The 21975-nt window shown below is 39.7% G+C and overlaps 1 protein-coding gene across 1 annotated transcript in view; it reads left to right on the top strand.

Moving 5' to 3' along the window:
- The window catches only part of SLC12A2 (solute carrier family 12 member 2), a 93214-nt gene that overhangs the window by 4611 nt on the left and 66628 nt on the right, over positions 1-21975 (top strand). The window contains exon 2 of the mRNA XM_052642968.1: positions 21633-21752. Coding sequence (XP_052498928.1) covers positions 21633-21752 — 120 coding nt within the window. The remainder of the gene's footprint in view (positions 1-21632; positions 21753-21975) is intronic.

Below are 21975 nucleotides of genomic sequence, written 5' to 3'. Positions count from 1 at the left end.
AACGAAACACGGTCTGGGCTTCGACTTGGGGAATGCCTAGAGGTCTACTGGAGATTGTGGAGACACAGGCAAAGGAAATAAAGAAGGAGCTCTTAGGCTGGTGAGAAATAGCCAGGAGAGCAGTGTCAGGGAAGCTGAGAGAAAATAATTTTTAAAAGGACAGAAAGTCTTCAAAGCTGATGCCAATAATTGATTTTTTTTTAAAGAATAAAACTGACGTAGTGATTCCTGCCCCTATAAGAAGAAATTAAAAAGTAGATGGTAAATAGAGAAATAAGTATTTGATAGACAATTTCAACGTGTATGATAGAAAACATCAGATGTGGAAAAATGTCTCCTGTTTCACTAAGCATGTTGGTTTTTTCATTTAATTCCTAAGAAGTCTTAGACACATTTTACTCATGATAAAATGGCCTCATAGAACCTGAAGAAATCCTTAATACCACTGTCATAGAAAGTGGTACAGATGAAATTCACACCCAGGTGTTGTTTTTTTTCTTTAATGTTGCCAGGACATAGCTCCTCTTTCTTATTGTTTCTTCTTCCTCTGTATTCCCTGGGCCTGCTCTGAGATGGCAGGGATGTTGAGGGGGACATGTTGGGGGTTGCCAGCATCACTCTTCTATCTTGACTTGAGAGTGGAATGGTTACATAACCGAAAGAAGAGAGCAGGAGTTATTAACTAACGCGACTGTCTCTTTCACTAGGACCCGAGCCGGTATCTCATTCATCTCTGGAGAGAGAATAGGTAGTTAATAAAGATTTGTTTGTTGAGTGTATCGGAGTGATAAGTTCCTCCCACTTAACAAGGACTTTAATCAAGTGTAGCTACTGCTCTAAGTGGGTTGTGTTGAGTCTTGGACAAGAAATTCCACACACTGCTAATCATATCAGTACAGAGCTTGAGTTTTGGAAGATCACCCAGGAAGAAGAAGAATGGGTCAAATCCCTGGGGATAGGGAGTAGAGTAGGTCCAGGTTGAGTAGAGGTGGGACCTTGATCAGAAATATGTGTGTGTGGCACAAACTTGGACTGTTTCACAATTTTGCCAGGGGCCCCACCCTCTAAGGGCTTCCCTTGTGCCTCAGCTGGTAAAGAATCTGCCTGCAATGTGGGAGACCTGGGTTAGATCCCTGGGTTGGGAAGATCCCCTGAAGAAAGGAAAGGCTACCCACTCTAGTATTCTGGCCTGGAGAATTCAACTGAGTGACGTTTCAGTTCAGTTCAGTTCAGTCGCTCAGTCGTGTCCTGCTCTTTGCGACACCATGAGTCGCAGCACACCAGGCCTCCCTGTCCATCACCAACTCCCAGAGTTCACCCAAACTCACGTCCGTCGAGTCGGTGATGCCATCCAGCCACTCATCCTCTGTCGTCCCCTTCTGCTCCCAACCCCTCCCAGCGTCAGGGTCTTTTCCAATGAGTCAACCCTTTGCATGAGGTGGCCAAAGTATTGGAGTTTCAGCTTCAGCATCAGTCCTTCCAATGAACACCCAGGACTGATCTCCTTTAGGACGGACTTTTACCACCCTCTAAACCAGATCCACCAGAGCTGAAGTCTGGTTTACCCATAAGACTTTACACATTCTCCAAGTATACACCAACTGACTGCCTGGGAAGAGGGAAAGATATATTTGAGGTTTAAAATGTGGCAAAAAATCTGTGTACTGCTTTTGTAATCAATGTCTTCATGTGTTTGTGTTCGCACTTACATTCCCAATCTTGTTAGACCAGAGTTTAAAGGACCAAAAGAGAGTTTCTTGGTTCTTATGTATTGAGTGTGTTCATTTTCACTAATTTATTTATTACATGTTTCATATGTGTTTGTAAAGTCTGTGGTACCAATCAGATTGGCTCCATGCTGAACTGAAATGAATATGAATTTTTTAGTTATTCAAAAAGTCTTGATTGAGCGCCAGTAATAGCCCTGTTCTGAGTGCTGAGGATACAGCAGTGAGCAGAGAAGAATTGTAGAGCATTTATCTTAGTGGTAGGAGAAGTAAGCCAGTAAGTGTGATATAACTGCTGTGAAGAAACTGAAAGGTAGATAGATGGTAATGGCTGGGGTGGTGCTGTTTTAGGTAAGTTAGAGAAGCCCTCTCTGACTCGAGCAGTCGCTGCTGCTGCTGCTAGGTCGCTTCAGTCGTGTCCGACTCTGCGACCCTATAGACGGCAGCCCACCAGTCTCCCCCGTCCCTGGGATTCTCCAGGCAAGAGCACTGGATTGGGTTGCCGTTTCCTTCTCCAATGCATGAAAGTGAAAAGTGAAAGTGAAGTCGCTCAGTCGTGTCCGACTCTTAGTGACCCCATGGACTGCAGCCTACCAGGCTCTTCCGTCCATGGGATTTTCCAGGCAAGAGTACTGGAGTGGGGTGCTATTTCCTTCTCCACGAGCAGTCACTAGACAGGAACTAAAGATCAGCCCATGCAAATACCTTGGGAGAAGAATCGGCAGAGGACTGCAAAAACCAGGACCTTGAGATAGGAGTGTGCCTGGGGTGTGCTTGACATGACTGAGAAACAAGGGGACCAACAAGACTGGGGTGACTAGCAGGAGAGTGACAGGGGAGGCTGGAACAGTAGTGAAGAGCAACAATGTAAAACCTGGTAGATCGTGATGAAGACTTAGAATTTTACCCTGAGTGATGTAGGGAGTCATGGAAAGCTCTGAGCACAGACTTGACATGATCTGACTTACATTTGTAAAACATCACTCTCGTTGCTGTTTGGGGAGTATCCCATCAGCACGTAAGAGTGGAAGCTGGGAAACCAGTTGGCAGTGTTTTAGTTATGATGATGATGACCATTATGAAGGTGATAGTGTTTGATATGATGACAGGTGTTTAAATGCTGATTATATTTAAAAGGTGAAATTGTTGAGATTAGCAACTGTTTGAGTGAGGAGTTTTCCCTTGTTGAGAACAGAATCAATGTTTATGAAGAGGTGAGAGACTGGGAGGAGCCAGTTTGGTAAGTGGACTCAAGAGTTGGGTTTCAGCCTACAAGTTAGTTCTGTAATGGGGCAAACAGTTATAAAATTGCAGCTAATTGTTTGTGAAGTAATAGAACCTAAGAAAATGGGTTTTAATTTCTAGCATAAAAATGTGTTTTTATGAGAACTGGTAGTTTTTCAAAGAGTATAAGTGGGGAACTAGTGAGTTGACTCTGCAAAGTGAAGGAGTGAGGGATGGACAAGGAAAACTAGTTAACTACCGAAGTTAAAAACATATCAATGGTTTCCCATTAAATATTAAATTTATCATCTGCCATTGGCTTTATTATCCTTCCATTTTTCACTAGAACCTGTAATAGTGCTTTCCTAAAGCTATTAAGAAAGATCCGTATAGTCAAAGCTATGGTTTTTCCAGTAGACATGTATGGATGTGAGAGTTGGACCATAAAGAAGGGTGGGCCCAAAGAATTGATTGTCTTTGACCCTTGGTGTTGGAGAAGGCTCTTGAGAGTCCCTTGGACTGCAAGGAGATCAAACCAGTCTATCCCTTGAATATTCATTGGAAGGACTGATGCTGAAGCTCCAGTACTTTGGCCACCTGATGCAAAGAGCTGACTCATTAGAAAAGACGCTGATGCTGGGAAAGATTGAAGGCAGGAGAAGGGGACGACCGACAGAGGATGAAATGGTTGGATGGCATCACTGACTCAATGGACATGAGTTTGAGCAAGCTTCAGGAGATGGTGAAGGACAGTGAAGCCTGGGGTACTGCTGTCCACGGGGTGGCAAAGAGTCAGACACAACTGAGCGACTGACAACAACAACAAAGCTATTATGGTAAAGAACCTGCCTGCCGGGGCAGGAGACATAAGAGACATGGGTTCGATCCCCGGGTCAGGGAGATCCCCTGGAGAAGGGCATGGACAGAGGAAATTAGAAAATCCCATGGACAGAGGAGCCTGGCGGGCTATAGTTCATAGGGTCGCACAGAGTCAGACATGATTGAAGCAACTTAGCACAAAGCTGTTATGAAAAACTTAAAGCCCATAGCTTGGGGACTTCTGATTAGAAGAAGAGGGAAGTCTGAAAAGCAAACATAGCTGGTGGAATCTCATCTCAATGTAGAAGCTGGTTGTGGTTGATGTAGTCATAGTACCCTTGCACTCAGAAATTTCTCTGTCTGAAATTTTCACTATGCAGTTCCTGAGCAGTGACAAACTGGCTATTTATCTAGAGTAAGCATACTAGGAACCTCTGGGTGGTTCTTTGTTGGGTCGTTGTGAATTGGTTCCTTCAGTGACATAGTTTCTGACAGTTTAGTGTGTGAGTCATTTCGGACCCGTATTGCAGGTAGGTGGCTTGGAAGACAAGCTTGACTATGGTCCATTAGAGCAAGACTTAAAGGAACTATGAGGATCCTGGCCATCTGCTGTAACATGACTTTTACCCCATCATTTCACCTAAATAGTTCTTGTTAAAAGTCACCGGTGAGCTCCTTCATCCTTATCACTAATTCCAGCAAACCCTTTTTCTCAGTAGCAGTCAGCCTTCCAGCAGCGTTTGATACTCTTTTGAAGTCTTCTTGACACTTCTTGGCTTCTGTAACACCACTCTCTTACTTTTCCTTCTCCCTCTCTGGCTTTTTCAACCCAGAGTCTCCTGCAGTCTCCTTTGTCTCTAAACTGGCCATCCTCTAGGCTTGCTTCTGGCTTGCTTGCTTTCTTTGTCATCTTCTCTCTGTATATCACCTTTCAGTATCACCTGAAGGCTAATTACTCCCCGGATTTTGTCTCTTACTAATTAATACTCGATTTCTGAGTCCTGGTATCCAGTGCCTGCTAGACACTTTTGCTTCCAGTCTAAAGACACCCCACACTCACAAACTTATACCTCTCCCTCTGCCTCCCAAAACAAAACCACCCAGGCCCTCTTGCAGTGTGTCCTGTGTTTCTGAATGGTACTTACCACTCATCACATTGCACGAGTGAGAAGACTGAGTCATCCCTGACACTTCTCCTTCTCTCTCTGTATATCCAGGTCATCACCAAGTTCTTTGCCTCATCTTTATTTTCTAAATATGATTTTCATCCTCGCTGCTGCCATCCTAGACAACTGCAGCATGTCCCTCTCCAGCAACCTTTTACGGCTTCCTCTTACTCACTGTGCCGTGTCGTTATTGTGCCCAGAGTGATCCTTTTAAAACAAAATTGACCATGTTATTCCTTGGCTTAAAACTAGCCCTGCATTGTCTAGCTCTGGGCTACATCCTCTTAAATGTTTCAGTTCTTAACAGCACAGTATTTTCTTTGGCCATTGGGCCTTTGTAGTATGTAATAGGATCCAGGAAATCTTCCTCCTTTCTCCCCCATGCCATACTGATAAAACTTTTCAGTCTTAAAGTTTCACTTCAGTCCTTATTTCCTGGGAGAGGAGGCCTTTAACCTCCAGTCTAGGACAAATCTCTTTTCTCTTGGAGCACTTACTTCAATTAGAGGGAGTGTGCGTGTGTTAAGATGGTTATTTGAGTCAACTTGAGTTGACTTCAAGCTCCATGAGAAGCAGACTGTGTCTGTGGCTGTTTATCATTATGTCCCTACTACGTAGCAGATCCTGTTAATACGTGTTGAATAATAGAACTGTTTTTTTTTTTTTAATAAATTAATGTTGCCGAAGAATCTTAAACTTTCATGTTCCTTATATTGTCATCTAGAATTTCTAAAGGACATTTGACAGCCATGTGGCCCCAGTTGGCACATGAAAGAGCTAGGTGACCTACCTGTCCAAAATCATAAGACCCATAACTGGCAGAGACAAGGCTGGAACTTGCCACAACTGTTTTAACTCCCAGTTAATTCCAGTGTCCCACAGTTTAATACTATACAAGTCTTGCTATTTCGGTGGTTTGTTTCTTTTTAAAATACCCATGGCAGTTGTTTTTTAGTTCATTGAAAATAAAGTAGAAAAGGTTTAGAGTCCTCAGTTTCACAGTGTGGATAGATCTTTTCCCAATAGAAAATTCTTTTCAAAAAATTTAAAGAAAGTTTCTTATAAAAGGACTCAAGTAAGTTGTTGTTGTTGTTGTTTCCCATTTCTTCTGCCTTTCTTCTCTGTATTTCCCAAAAGTGGGATGTAATTTTTATGATCTGGGCTTTCACTTTTCAATACTATAACCACTAGTCACATTTGGCTGTTAAGCTGAGTTTAAACTAAAGTTAAAAATACGCTTACTTGAGCCATATTTTGAGTGCTCAGTACCCACATGTTGGCTGGTGGCTACCATACTGGACAGTGAAGATATAGAGCATTTCCCTCATCACAGAGAACCTATTAGCCTGTGCTTCCATTCAAATAGTCACCACTAGTTTAAAATTGTTAAACAGTCACTTTTTTTTTTCTGATTTTGCATGAGATCCTTCCTTAAATAAAGTTGTCTAAACATATCAGGCCCTCAATGAAATATTTGTTGTTAAAGATGAGTTCCTCATCTTTAATATTGGAAAGTCTGTGAAGAATCTGTTAATATTGTATAAAGTGTTACATTTCCAAAGCACTTTTTAACTCACATTTCTGCATTTGGTCTTCCAGTCTGTCTTTGGAGGAGGTGGGTTTTCAGAAGGTCTTGGAGTAGCAGTTATATTTTGCAAGGTTGTGGTTTTCCTAAGCACTTAACTAACACTTCGTGAGGCTGCATCTCTGAAACTAGCTTTCTGTCTCCCTTTCCTTTTGTTTGGACCAATGACTCCCAAATTTTAAAAGACTTACCTGGAAAAAAATTATTCCTCCCTCCCAAAGAATATGTCTTAGACAGATTTTGGTTATCATTGTGACAGTAGTACATTGTTGTGGGTTGTTTTTTTTTATTGATATGCTGAGTGTCAATTTTGAAACATCCTAATATAGGAATCTAACTATCAAAGATCTGGATTTAACTCTTAGATAGGTGTATTGTTTTTCAGTTGCTCAGTTGTGTCCAACTCTGTGACCCCATAGATTGCAGCACGCCAGGCTTCCCTGTCCTTCCCATCTCCCAGAGCTTGCTCAAAGTCATGTCCATTGAGTTGGTGATGCCATCCAACCATTTCATCCTCTGTTGCCCCTTCTCCTCCTGCCCTCAATCTTTTCTAGCATCAGGGTCTTTCCAGTGAGTCAGCCCTTCGCATCAGGTGGCCAAAGTACTGGAGCTTCAGCATCAGTCCTTCCAATGAATATTCAGGATTGATTTCCTTTAGGATTGACTGGTTTGATATCCTTGCTGTCCAAGGGACTCTCAAGAATCTTCTCCAACACCACAGTTCAAAAGCATCAGTTCGTCAGTGCTCAGCCTTCTTTATGGTCCCAACTCTCATATCCGTACATGACTACTGGAAAAATAGCTTTGACTGTATAGACCTTTGTAGGCAAAGTGATGTCTCTGCTTTTTAATATGCTGTCTAGGTTTGTCATGGCTTTTCTTCCAAGGAGCAAGCATCTTTTAATTCCATGGCTGCAGTCACCATCTGCAGTGACTTTGGAGTCCAAGGGAGTAAAGCTTGTCACTGTTTCCATTTTTTCCCCCATCTGTTTGCCATGAAATGATGGGACTGGATGCCATGATCTTAGTTTTTTGAATGTTGAGTTTTAAGCCAGCTTTTTAACTCTCCCCTTTCACCTTCATCAAGATGCTCTTTAGTTCCTCTTCTCTTTCTGTCATCTGATCTTGTTTTCAATTTCTCCTAGTTTTTTTTCCATACGTAGTTAGTTGACTGTCAGTCACGGGTTTAAATCTTGCCTTTTCCATTTAATACTTAGATGATCTTACTTGCCACCTCAGGTCCTCAATTTTCTTCTATAGAAAATGGGAAAGATGTTAATTCATAGTGAGAAATAGCATATATTCATGTAAGAAATATGTGAGCTACTAAGTGCATACTGTGTACCAAATGAAGTTTTTGTTACCACGTGTTTCTCCATGTTTATTGCATTTCTAATACTACATATTTAGAATGTCACTAAGTCACATGTTTATATCCTTGACAACTTCTGGTTCTCCTTATTTTAAAAATAAAACAATTTGAAATGTAAATGATACAGTTATATCTTCCAGGATCACTTAGTAAGTTTTCTGGTACCGTCAATTAAAATGTTCTTTTAAGCTATAGTTTGTTGACATTAGCAGGTTGTATGGAATTTGAAATGATATATAAATTAAAGTATTCTTAATGCATTTTGTTGTAACTCAGTCTTGAACAAGATGGGCTAGGTAGAGGACTGAATTCTTTGACTGTAATCAGCAGTTCTGACTTGGTTCATTGTAAAGTCACATGGTCGCAGCATCCACTTTTATCTGTGGCACTTGAGTTTTGAGCTCTGCATTAATGCCGCTGGATATTAATAGACCATTGTTAGCCAGAGCAGATTGGATTCCTGTAAAACAATACTTTGTTTTGAGAGCATAGTCTGTATGGGGGGCATTACACTGAATACACCAATCACCGACAGCACGGATAGGAAATGTTGGTAGCTTTGGGATGATATCATTGGCTAGTGCTTGATGAAGAAATGGTTAGAATAAGCCCAGCCACTTTGACATCTGTATTTGCATATGTATGCATCCATTTATAGATACTGATTTGGCTTTGGTTCATGCTATTAACACTTTAGCTTACATTAGTATTAAGTAGATGCTATTGAAGTGTATGAAAAATTTTTATCTAAAGTATCTTTATGAATGCTTTAGTTCAAAAGTTTGTTTTTACAATTTAAATAGCATTCTTTTTGTGAATTTTAACTTTCTTGAAGTATAATTTTTTAAATCAGTAATAAGCTGCTTGTAAAGAAAGTAGTGAATTCTCTTATACTAACCGTACCCTGAAATGAAGACTTCCCACTCCTCTTTCTGTCATTAACAATGATTTAACTTGCTTAAATAAAGCTGGGCCCAGAAGTCTTGTTTCTGTTCTCTTATTGTGCAGTGTAATATTAACCCTTGCTAGCCCTGCTCTAATGGAGAAGGCAGTGGCAACCTACTCCAGTACTCTTGCCTGGAAAATCCCGTGGATGGAGGAGCCTGGTAGGCTGTAGTCCATGGGGTCACGAAAAGTCGGACACTTATGAGCGACTTCACTTTCACTTTTCACTTTCATGCATTGGAGAAGGAAATGGCAACCCACTCCAGTGTTCTTGCCTGAAGAATCCCAGGGATCGTGGAGCCTGGTGGGCTGCCATCTGTGGGGTTGCACAGAGTCGGTCACGACTGAAGCAACTTAGCAGCAGCGGCAGCAGCCCTGCTCTAAAGTGCTTATCAATTGCCACTAAAGCAAGCAACACAGGGAGGAAGTGCTCATTTATTAAAGGCATTTTAAACAGCAGGGACAATACAAAGCATTTCTAGTAGCTGGGTCACTTCAGAGCCGGTTCTTCACGCTGTACCCTGTTGACGTGCTGATGGTAGAGGCTATCATCCTTTAGCACGATTCAGCATGGAGGTGCCATATTTGTACGTATAGGTCATGTTTTTGTTTATTCTTCCAAAGGTAATCTTAAACTGTCAATATTATAAGAAGCAATGTAGTGGAGTCTAGATTAATAATGTTTTGCAGTATTTATTTTTATGTATTTGTTCAACATCTAGTTATTTAAACTTATCCATGGGCAGTTGCAATAATATATCACTTGGTTTTTGTCCGTAATAATAGCCAAAATTTATCAACTGCTTACTTTTAATGCCAGACAATGTACCAAGTAATTAATATGTTTTCTTTTTTAACCTTTTAAAGGTCTTTTAAAAATTATGAAATACAGCAAAGAAAAAACATAAAGCCTGTGTGTAATTTAATTAAAGGATAGACCATTGCTAGCACCCCAGAAACCCTCTGTGTACCCCACTCTAATCTCACTGTGCCGAAAGTAACCACTGTCCTAACTTAACAGTGATTATTTCTTTGGGTCTGGGTCTGGGTCTTTTTTTTAATTTTTATGTCTTTTGTCACCTTTATGTATTCCTGGAGACCATTAGTCTAGCTTTGCCTGCTTTAAAACTCTATGTGGAATCCTATGGTTCTTTTCTGTCATCTTTTGCTCACTGTGTGTATTTATAATTCATTCGCTTGTACTCCTGATGATCCCTCGTTATATGACATGCTGCTGTTGTGTAGTTGTGGATGTTTGAGATTGTTTCTGGTCCTTGGCACTTGTTAACAATACTGACATGAATATTTTAATATGTGTCCTGCTTCATTTAAGTGTTGTTTATCTATAGGGATGTTTCTAGGAGTAGATTTGCTGGATGAAAAGGTGTGCATTTTTTTCAGCTTACATAGGTAATGCCCAAACTGTTTTTCCAAAGTTGTGTACCACTTTATATTCCCACTAGCAGTATGTGAGAGTTTTTTGTGTTCTGTACAGTCACGTTTTCTCACTTTATCTTCTCAAACATTGTGGGATTGGTAATACAATCTCCATTTTACAGATGTGGAAACTGAGAGCCAGAGGTGTTAACTTGCCAGAGTTTCACATAGCTAGTGAGTAGCAGAGCTGGGTTTTGAACGTGGATCTGACTCAGGACATACAATTTTACTTGTTACTATTTCAGGACATTATTTGGAAAACAGGGATTGCTCATAAAGGCCCATAGAGGCTCAATATTTATTTTCTGTGTCTTTGATTAAAAATGTCAGGGAAGGCCATTTTAATTTATTTTGAAGGAGTAGAGGTAGATGCTTAGATAACAAGAGCTGAATAAATAAATTACCAAGTGTGATATATGCTATGAAGAAAATAAAAGGGGCACCACTGAGAAGAAACTATATGTTGGGTGATCTGGGAAGGAGGCTGCATTTGAGCGAGGACCTAAAGGTTGAGAAGGAGCCAGCCATTTTCAAAGTGTGTTAAAAACAGAGGGAATAGCAAGCAAAAAGTTCCCCAAGAGGAAATACTTTAAAACCAACATTTCAGCAATAAAGCAGTGTTATATCAAATTAAATATTTTAGTTAGAAGTCTTCCAGAAATTTCCTAACTTTAAAGGATAGGATTTTGAGGATGTACAAAAAAGTTAAAGAAAAATTATTAGGAATAGTAAAGTCTGTAATTGTAAAAATACAGAAACTTTACTTCTATTTTTTAAAATAAATTTAATTATTTTAATAGGAGGCTAATTACAATATTGTATTGGTTTTGCCATACGTGAACATGAATCCGCCATGGGTGTACACGTGTTCCCCATCCTGAACCCCCCTCCCACCGCCCTCCCCAGAAACTTAACTTCTAAAACAGACTAATAATTACTTTTTCTTCAATTATGTCAAATCTTGCTACACATGGACACAAACCACTAATGATAAACTTCAAGAATTCTGTGTGGGTAATTTTATTTTTCAAGCCTTCCAGAAAGGGCATGGATGTGTAGGTGGATTCCCAGGGGTCAAGAGGATGCAATGATAAATTATAAATGGGAGGAGAGAACCTAGAATCACCTTAGTTCAGTTCAGTTACTCAGTCGTGTCCGACTCTTTGCCACCCCATGGACTTCAGCACGCCAGGCTTCCCTGTCCATCATCAACTCCTGGGGCCTACTCAAACTCATGTCCATCATGTCTGTGATGCCATCCAACCATCTCATCCTCTGTTGTCCCTTTCTCCTCCTGGCTTCAGTCTTTTCCAGCATCAGGGTTTTTTCCAGTGAGTCAGTTAGTTGCATCATGTGGCCAAAGTATTGAAGTTTCAGCTTTAGCATCAGTCCTTCCAGTGAATATTCAGGACTGATTTCCTCTAGGACTGACAGGTTGGATCTCCTTGCAGTCCAAAGGACTCTAAAAGAGTCTTCTCCAACACCACATTTCAAAAGCATCAATTCTTCGGCGCTCAACTTTCTTTATAGTCCAACTCTCACATCCATACGTGACCACTGGAAAAACCATAGCTTTAACTAAAGGGACCTTTGTTGGTAAAGTAATGTCTCTGCTTTTTAATATGCTATCTATGTTGGTCATAACTTTTCTTCCAAGGAATAAGCATCGTTTAATTTCATTGCTGCAGTCACCATCTGCAGTGATTCTGTAGCCTCAAAAAATGAAGTCTGTCACCGTTTCCACTGCTTCCCCATCTATTTGCCATGAAGTGATGGGACCACATCCCATGATCTTAGTTTTCTGAATGTTGAGTTTTAAGCCAACTCTTTCACTCTTCTCTTTCACTTTCATCAAGAGGCTCTTTAATTCTTCTTCGCTTTCTGCCGTAAGGGTGGTGTCATCTGCATATCTGAGGTTATTGATATTTCTCCCGGCAATCTTGATTCCAGTTTGTGCTTCATCCAGCCTGGCATTTTGCATGACGTACTCTGCATAGAAGTTAAATAAGCAGAGTGACAATATACAGTCTTGACGTACTCCTTTCCCGATTTGGAACCAGTGTGTTGTTCCATGTCGAGTTCTAACTGTTGCTTCCTGACCTGTATGCAGATTTCTCAGGAGGCATGTCAGGTGATCTGGTAGTCCCATCTCTTGAAGAATTTTCCACAGTTTGTTGTGATCTACACACAGTCAAAGGTTTCGGTATAGTCAATAAAGCAAAAGTAGATGTTTTTCTGGAGCTGTCTTGCTTTTTCAGTGATCCAGTGGATGTTGGCAGTTTGATCTCTGGTTCCTCTGCCTTTTCTAAATAGCATTTTAAAAAATATTTTGTTATTGTTTTGCTTATTTTTGGCTGCTTTGGGTCTTTATTGCTGTGTGCAGGGTTTTCTTGAGTTGCGGTGAGTGGGGGCTGCTCTCTCTACTAGCAGTGCTCGAGCTGCTCATTGCAGTGGCTTCTGTAGTTGTGGAGAACGGGCTCCAGGGTAAGTGGGCTTCAGTAGTTGCGGCTCCCAAGCTCTAGAGCACAGGCTTAACAGTTGTGGTGCACAGGCTTAGCTGTTCGAGGCAAGTAGGATCTTCCTGGATCAGGGATTGAACCCATGTCTTCTGCATTGACAGGTGGATTCTTTACCACAGGGCCTCCAGGGAAGCCCTGACCTAGAGCATTTGATCAAAAGAGGTTGCTAACTTGAGCAGCTAACATGGTTTGTAATTGGAAAAAGAATATCCTAGGTAACACAGAAACCAAATGATTGATTGGTCTGTCTTAACTACCCTGTCTACCACCACAGCATCCAGAAAAGCTTCCGAAGTTAAATAACTAATGTAACTATCTTGGACAATTTCATATTTAAACATTTTACATGCCTTCCAGGTGGGTTCTGTCTATACACTAGCACTTCTTTCTCATAGGTGGTCTCATGCAGCTGTCTGCAGCAGTCTCATATACACTGTAGACCCTGGGGGAATTTCTGCAAAGCGCAAAGAGATTTTTAAAATATCCCCTCTGCTGTCATGCAGTGCAGAACTACTTCTGTCATTTTTTACGAGGATTATATCAGAGACCCTTAGCTTCTCTAGATTGGAAAGCAGAGGAAGGAAGGATGAAGCAAGGTAAGACTGAAAATAGCTGAGGAATTGGGAAGTATAAGCAGGACAGTTTCTTAAGTTGGGCAATTTGTCTATAGTCCTCTTACTCAAAATAGACAGCTTAAAATAATTCACTTTGGCTTACTCACTGTAATGCGTGGAATTCTCCCATTTAGAAGATTCTCTGCGTTGCCACGTTAACAGCTGCATGGCTTGGGTAAGTTAGCCTATCAGAAGACTGTTTCTACCTTTGTTAGGTGGAGATTATATCTATCTCTCAAAGATGTTGCAGTTCAGGGAAAGAGTATGTGTAAACATTTAGGGAAGTGTCTGGCACACAGTAGGCTTTCAGTAAATGCTGGCTATTATGAAAGGAAGCCAGACAGATAATAGGAGTCCAAATATATAACACCAAATTATTGCCTAACCTACAAATCAATTCATATCCAGAGTCAAACTCTTTGAGAGTCATGGGGGAAAAAAAATCATCCTTTTCTCTGTGATATTTTCCATGTGTGTATGTAGTTATAGGAAATAATAAGATAATTGCTCAGAAACAGATGAAAATACTGTGTATTTAACAACTCAGGCAGATTGTTGCACTGTTAAATAGGCTTTTCCTACTTGTTTTTCATTTACTACAAATATTAATTTGGAATAATTTGAAACTTCTGGAATGGATTAATGTTTCAGTTCTACTTATATGTGATCACCCTTATGCTGGACTTTTGACCTTTTTGGTGGTTGTAGTTAACAGAAACTTTTAGCATTGTCTGCTACAACCACTGGAGAAGGTGATGGCACCCCACCCCAGTACTCTTGCCTGGAAAATCCTGTGGACGGAGGAGCCTGGTGGGCTGCAGTCCCTGGGGTTGCTAAGAGTTGGAGAAGACTGAGCAATTTCGCTTTCACTTTTCACTTTCATGCATTGGAGAAGGAAATGGCAACCCACTCTAGTATCTTGCCTGGAGAATCCCAGGAATGGGGGAGCCTGGTGGGCTGCCGTCTATGGAGTTGCACAGAGTCGGACACGACTGAAGCGACTTAGCAGCAGCAGCAGCCACAGACACATCAATGAATAGGTAACTTGATAACCTGAATAAGGATAAGCATTTTTGTATATTTAAAAATTTCTCTGTTCTCTGGTAGAGAGTAGCTACCACCCTATGCATCAGTTCAGTTCAGTCACTCAGTTGTGTCCGACTCTTTGCGACCCCATGAATCGCAGCATGCCAGGCCTCCTTGTCCATCACCAACTCCCGGAGTTCACTCAGACTCACGTCCATCGAGTCAGTGATGCCATCCAGCCATCTCATCCTCAGTCGTCCCCTTCTCCTCCTGCCCCCAATCCCTCCCAGCATCAGAGTCTTTTCCAATGAGTCCACTCTTCGCATGAGGTGGCCAAAGTACTGGAGTTTCAGCTTTAGCATCATTTCTTCCAAAGAAATCCCAGGGCTGATCTCCTTCAGAATGGACTGGTTGGATCTCCTTGCAGTCCAAGGGACTCTCAAGAGTCTTCTCCAGCACCACAGTTCAAAAGCATCAATTCTTCGGCGCTCATCCTTCTTCACAGTCCAACTCTCACATCCATACACGACCACAGGAAAAACCATAGCCTTGACTAGACGGACCTTAGTCGGCAAAGTAATGTGTCTACTTTTGAATATGCTATCTAGGTTGGTCATGCTCAGTCTTGTCTGACTCTTTGTGACCAGCCATGGACTGTAGCCTGCCAGGCTTCTCTGTCCATGGAATTCTCCAGATAAGAATACTGGAGTGGGTTACCATTTCCTTCTTCAGTCTTCTAAATAAGTAGTTGTTAAATGCATTTGAACTTTTATAGCTTTATATCTGCCCCCAACATTGTATTCCTGTTCATGTTTTTTTTTCCCCTGTGGCTTAAGATGATTTGGTAAGGTTGATTTACTGTCTAAAAAGTCACATCAGTTGTGTTTGGAATCCAAATGTTACTTCATAATTCAAAATGCTGTAATGCAGTGTAGTTCCCTAGTCTTCATTTGGCAGGGTAAATGATTCATTAACCCATATTTTGTGGCAGCCAGAAAGTAATTAGCCAGTACATATAATTTTGTCATGTTGAAAAACTAAAGCTATCTAATATTGTTTCCTGTTTTTTTTTTTTGAAATTTTCATCTTCAATAATTTTAACTTTGTGTTTCTATGTAAATGAATACCCTATCTTATACAACCCTCACATTAACTCTGTAAGTTGGTGTATTAGTTTAATAACTACTTTCTAGTTGCCGAGGTAACACTAATAGAAAATTTTTTTCCTCTAAATAAGTGGACCTTTACACAGAAGCATGCATTCAGTTCAGTTCAGTCGCTCAGTCGTGTCTGACTCTTTGTGAACCCATGAACCGCAGCACGCCAGGCCTCCCTGTCCATCACCAACTCCTGGAGTCCACCCAAACCCATGTCCATTGAGTCGGTAATGCCATCCAACCATCTCGTCCTCTGTCGTCCTCTTGCCTTCATGAGACCATAAAGCATGATTGAGGTTTAATGCAACATATATATGAGAGATACAGTGTGGGTACAGAAGGAGAAGGGTCCCTAGTTGTAAGAGAGTTAAGGAATGCTCACTGGCATGCACTTTGGTCCTCCATGTCACACGGTGGGTTTGAGCTTCCCGCCAGGTGCCATGAGAGCAGCATTGTGTGGGCGCTGAGACGTGTGCAGCCCCAGGGAAACTGCTGCCTTTACTCTGGTGGGGTCAACTGAGTGTGTAATCTTGTCATTGCTCAGAAGTGGCCAGGCATTGAAAAGCCAGGCCACCTGGGAATAAGTTTTCTGCTAATCCTTCTGAAATGTATTAACTGTGAGTCACACTCTCACACTTCTCACATGGCACTCAAAGTTAAATTGCTGTACTACAGTCAAGTCATATCAGCTGACTTGATAGTCAAGCTCTAGGAAGGCCCTACTGCTATATGTGGCTATAATACATTGATCTTTATTTATAGTTTTGAGACTCCAAGGAGATGGTACACATAGGCAGGGATTATTATCCCATTTTACATAGGAAACAAACTTTATCATAAAGAGGCTGTGACTTGAAAAGAAGCACCCAACCGTTTCTTTGATTGGTTGAGACTTATTGGTATAGTAGAAAATGCCCTGGATAAAAGATAGAAAACCTACCTTTCATTTTTAGTCTCTACTATAAAAATATGAATTCTGGGAGGGCTGAAAAGTCCCTAGCATGGTTCTTAATAAAATCAATTAGTAAATATTTGTTTAATGAATGAATAGAAAGATGTGGTTGTAGTTTATGCCCAGAAACTGCTTTTTGCAACTGTAGAATCTTCAAATAAAATAATATCAGGAGCTATTTTAAGGGATTGGAACATTTCCCTCTTCAAAGGGTGTCCATATTTCAGCAGCCTTAAGTCTGTCTGGAAACAATATTTTAGTAGCCATAGACTTCAAGAGATAGTTTGATACAGCTTTGCTCAGTTCTTTAAAATATCAGTAAAGCAATAAAAACCGGAACATTTTCCCCTCCTCCCAAATTTTAAAAAAAAGTGTGTAGCTTACTGTCTTTTGCCTGCTATGATCTAAAATTGCTGAGCTGAGATACTTTTTACCAAGCTTTTACCAGTTTAATGGTAAAAACAGAATGAATTTGTATAAAAATGAATAGGTAGCGAATAGGCTTTGCCCAAATGTGTTATTAGTATTTTTTAACTGTATTCAGAAGTTGCACTGTCTAGACAGTCTTGATTTTCCTTTGCACAATAATAAGCCCCTTTATTCAACTTTGGAGAAAGCATGTGATCATAAATCATTCTGATCCCTGCACGATCATCTTTCGTGGGTATTCACATCCTTGTCTAGTGATGTCACAAACACCATCTATACTACTTTGTACACTTGAGATGAAAATTTTGTGGACTTAAATAACTGGGATGTCCAAAGAAAGAACAACTGTGACATTTTTAATGTAATATGTACTTAAAGCATTTGTCAATGAAAAGTGCATTGGCGTGCCCATGGTGAGGATATACACAGAAGATATTACTCCACTCTAGGTTACAGAGCCAGTGAGACGTTTTTAACTGTAATTAAAAAAATCCTTGGATAAGTATTTTTTCCTAAAGCTTTGTTTTTGTCCATTATTGTAAAAAGAAACCTGGCTTCATCCTAGGTTGTCTCTAAAATACTCAGGAAAATTCTTAAACGTTAGGGAAGAAACAACAGGTAAATTTGGCAAGAATTTCTTTTTTTTTTTTTTTACTGAGGAATCATCATTAAACCAACCCCTTGTATTGAAGTAGTATTTTCTCTTAGGTCATGCAGAATATGAACTATGAATTCTGGTATGTAAAAGATACTTTAAATCAGTGAATTAAAAGACAAGTTAATTTTGGATATTAGAAACTGAAAAACTGTAAATTCTTAAATATATGCATTGCAGAATAAATCTAAATTAATTTATATTATAAACAATGTTAATTATTAAGAACTTACTGTCTTTCTGATCAAATACCTTTTTTGATATTTAAGTGTTCACTGAAACCTTTAACAATTAAAAACTAATCCAAAACAGAGAAACTACTTTCCTCTCCTTTTCATTTGGAAAAAAGCTGTTGTTTGTGATACATTGACAGTTTCTTTTTTTCTTATATGGTAAGAGCTGGAGTAGTAAACATAATGAACTGTTCAAGTGACAACATCAGTATTTACATAGCGGGCTGAAATTCAGAGGGGAGACCTGATCTGGAAATGTATGGGAGCCATCACTTATTACTCGTCACATATAGATGGTGGTTAAAGCTACTGGTCTGGTGAGATGACCTCAGGGAAGAAATAGGGTGGAAAAAAGAGATGGGGCTAAGACCAAGTGTTGAATTGACTTCTACCATTTAAATGCTGGGGCGAAGAGGCTGAGAGAGTATGGTATTTCAAAAAATGTTTGAAGAAAGAGGGGTTTGTCAACAGTATCATGAACTACTTCAAAAGACCTTTGAGACAGAGACTAAAAAATGTACATTAGACTTATTATATTTGGCAGCAGAGAAGTCTTTGAATGTCTTGAAACATTTCAGTGTTGTAGCATGGTGAAGCCGGATCGGTGAGCATTGATGAATACACTGTATAGTATTTCAGCAAGTTTGGCTGGGCGTTTGGAGGTGGGATGTGCAGTGTATAGCAAAAGATAACCATGATTAGAGGAGAAAAGAATGACCAAGTTGAGGTAGACATTTGAATATGCAAGGGAGAGTATCCATAGTGTAAAAATTCCACTTTTCTCTACTCCCTGCAAAGAAATGGTAACCATGGAGATCAGAGTTCCCTTTCATTCTTATGTTTTTTGTCCCAGAGACATGGTCAGTTACTCAGGTCTTCTCTCCCAAAGTTTCTCTTTGCATTTTTTCCCCACGGCTTCTCCCGCTAGCTCTTTATCCCTGGCCCCTCTCCTAAGTTTCAGTCATGAATTTTTTAATAGCCTGGTAGAACTCTTTGTTTCGTGGCTCCTCAAATTCATTATGTCCAATTGAATTAATCATTTTCTTTTCAGACTGACGTAATTGATCAGTATCTCTCTCTGTTTCATTGAGAAATCCTTCCTGTCACCGAGGGCCTTCCAGAGAGGGTCTTCCATTGTTTCCCTTGCCTCTTCCTCTCTTCCCCACCCCGTTCTTGCTCCCAGTCTCAATCCCTGCTTTGTAGGTTCAGGTTCACAGTGCTACATTTTCAAAGATTATTTCCCCAAATATATTTAAATTAATTTGGTCCATCTCATTCAATATGGTATTATCCAAAAAATCATTTATTTTTGACATTGTATTAATTATATGAAAAACAGTAAAAAACAAAAAAATCGTTTGTCTAAAAATGGTAGATAAAAGATTTTATTTATGTACCTTCTGTCAGTATAATATATAGTCCATAATCGTACATGTGAAATTCTTCTGGTAATAAGATTTGTATATAATAGTCTGTGTGCGTGTGTAGATAAAATGCCATACTCAACTGTTTCTGTATTTCTCTGAAACTAATGTATTTATAGAAACAAAATATGTATTGTACATTGGTTTCTTATTATTTTGGAAATTAATATAATTATAAACCCAATTTCATTAACTTAAATTTATTGATTTAAATATAAATGACATAATTGATTTTAATTTTTGAATTGTATTTTAAAGATTAATAACACTTTTTAAAGTGTTGTAACATGATAAGGAAGTTAAAAGTTTATTTGGATTCATCTTTGTTTTAAAATACATTATTCATGCAGAAAAACCTTATTTTGTGTTTTAAATATAGTTCATAGTGGAAAGTAGTGTAATTATTGCTAGATCTTCAACTTTGAGGTGGAATTCTAATAAACACCCACAGCAAAAATTTTGAGATGCCATCTTGCTTCTGAATTATTAAAGACACCCACATTAGTACTTAGCCTTGGAGAAAGTAGCCTGTTAGGTACACACATCTTTAGTTTTCTTTTAATAGAAATGGGAATAGAAAGTCTCTCTATTATTATAGATATTGAATTTTCTTTGTAATACTTGCAGGTTATATAATAATTTAAAGTGTTATTTTATAACTGAAGAGCATTAAATATTCTAGAGTGAAATCTACAGAACTTCTGGCTATTTTAAAGTTAATTGAGTTAAGAGGCAGCTTTATTTGGGTAATGGAACAGTTGAGTCATCAGTTCTCTTTTGGGGGACGGGCTTGGGGAACTTGTCAGTGATGTCCTACTGTCTAGAACATAAACGACAGTGGAGGTAAAGCCAAAGTGGGGTGCTGAGCTACCAGGTCCCTGATGATATTTTTCCTGTTTGTACATGTTTCTAACATGTTTATCTGTTACTGGTTTATGTCAAATTCTACGTGAGAAAGAGGACTAAAAATAGGTAGATACATTGACTGAAATGAGGAGTGACAGTCTGCAGTCTGATAGAGAAGAAGAGGTGAGAAAAATGAAAAGATGTAGTCACTGCAACAGGTACTACATGGCCCAGCAGTTCTCCTGTGTGTATACCCAGGATAGATGAAAAACACATGTAGCTCGGTAGTTAAGAATCTGCCTGCCAGCGTAAGAGATGCAGGTTCAACCCCTGGGTCGGGAAGATCCCCTGGAGAAGGAAACGGCAACCCACCCCAGTGTCTCTGCCTGGGAAATCCCATGCACAGAGAAGCCTGGCAGGCTGTAGTCCATGGGGTCGCAAAAGAGTTGGACAGAACTTAGCGACTAAACAACAGCAGGTCTTGGTTGACAGCACTTTGAAAAACCATCAGCAACAATGCATTTGAATCTACTTGGCTAACAGAAGTCAAAGAAAAAAAGGAAGTTTGTTTTATTACATGCATTTCACTCTGTTGTAACATAAAACTTGCTTCAGCTCATTTTTGTGAGAAAAAATATATTCAGAATTCAGTAGAGGGTGTAACCACTGAAAATGATTGTTTAAAAGGAACTATGGACAGGAAAAGAGAATGTAAAGAACAGAAACTAAGAATTATAGAATCAGACATGAAGCATACATGAAAGCCTTAGAGGGAAACACTTGTGAAAATGCACTGTGTCAACCAGTTCATGTCTGAATCTGAGAAAAGTTAGGAAAGAGTGAAGAGCACTGAATGAAGTACTGAGTAAAGACAGGAGTTAGGAGTGAACCTTGGGGTCAACAGAGTCGTACTATCAGCAACTGTACAGAGAAAACTGTTCATTGGTTCCAAAGAGGAGTTTCACAGTGTTAACACTGAAATTTCAGATATGGGTTGGATGCATCCAGGCAATATGAAGTTGTGGCTAGAGAGACAAGGTCTGAATTGATCCACCTGGCTAGCCTGTACTTAGCAAATAGTATTCTTTGTGTTCTCTGGATAACACCAAAATGCAATTAAAATTTGAAATTATTAAAATGGATTTGCTGTCACAGTAAGATTTACTGATTTAAAACTCAGTGATTAAGGTTTTCTTCCACTTTATTGATTTACATTTTCGATCCCTGGGTTGGGAAGATTCCCCTGGAGAAGGGAAAGGCTACCCACTCCAGTATTCTGACCTGGAGAATTCATGGACTGTATAGTCCATGGGGTCGCAAAGAGTCGGACACAACTGAGTGACTTTCACTTTCAGGTAAAATATTTAGAAACTTGATTCTTGGAATTCTGTACTGTGCCCTCCTTAAACATGGTTAAGTGTGTTTAGTGATGTTTGTTTTATCAAGTGGTTTTAGATGTTAAATAATTCTTAAGCATAATTCACATTTCCTCTTATGACCAGGAACCTTTTGAGGATGGCTTTGCAAATGGAGAAGAAAGCACGCCAACCAGAGAGGCTGTGGTCACATACACTGCGGAAAGTAAAGGAGTCGTGAAGTTTGGCTGGATTAAGGGTGTACTAGTATGTACCTGTAGACTTAATTTTAGAGTCACATATTTCTGTTTATTAGAAAGTCTTCCTAGTATTATCATTAATTCTCAAATAATGTTTTCTCTTCCTAAAACTGTTTTATCTGTTTTTTAAGGAGAACCAAATTAATAACTTATACCTCCTTTTCTTCTGGGTATTAAATTGGGCAAAGGAAATATGCTTATTCATTTAATTGAACTATACTTGGTTACCT

This window comes from Budorcas taxicolor, chromosome 7 (genome assembly GCF_023091745.1).
Source record: "Budorcas taxicolor isolate Tak-1 chromosome 7, Takin1.1, whole genome shotgun sequence".
Lineage (NCBI taxonomy): Eukaryota > Metazoa > Chordata > Mammalia > Artiodactyla > Bovidae > Budorcas > Budorcas taxicolor.
This window is presented reverse-complemented; position numbering and strand designations above follow the sequence as displayed.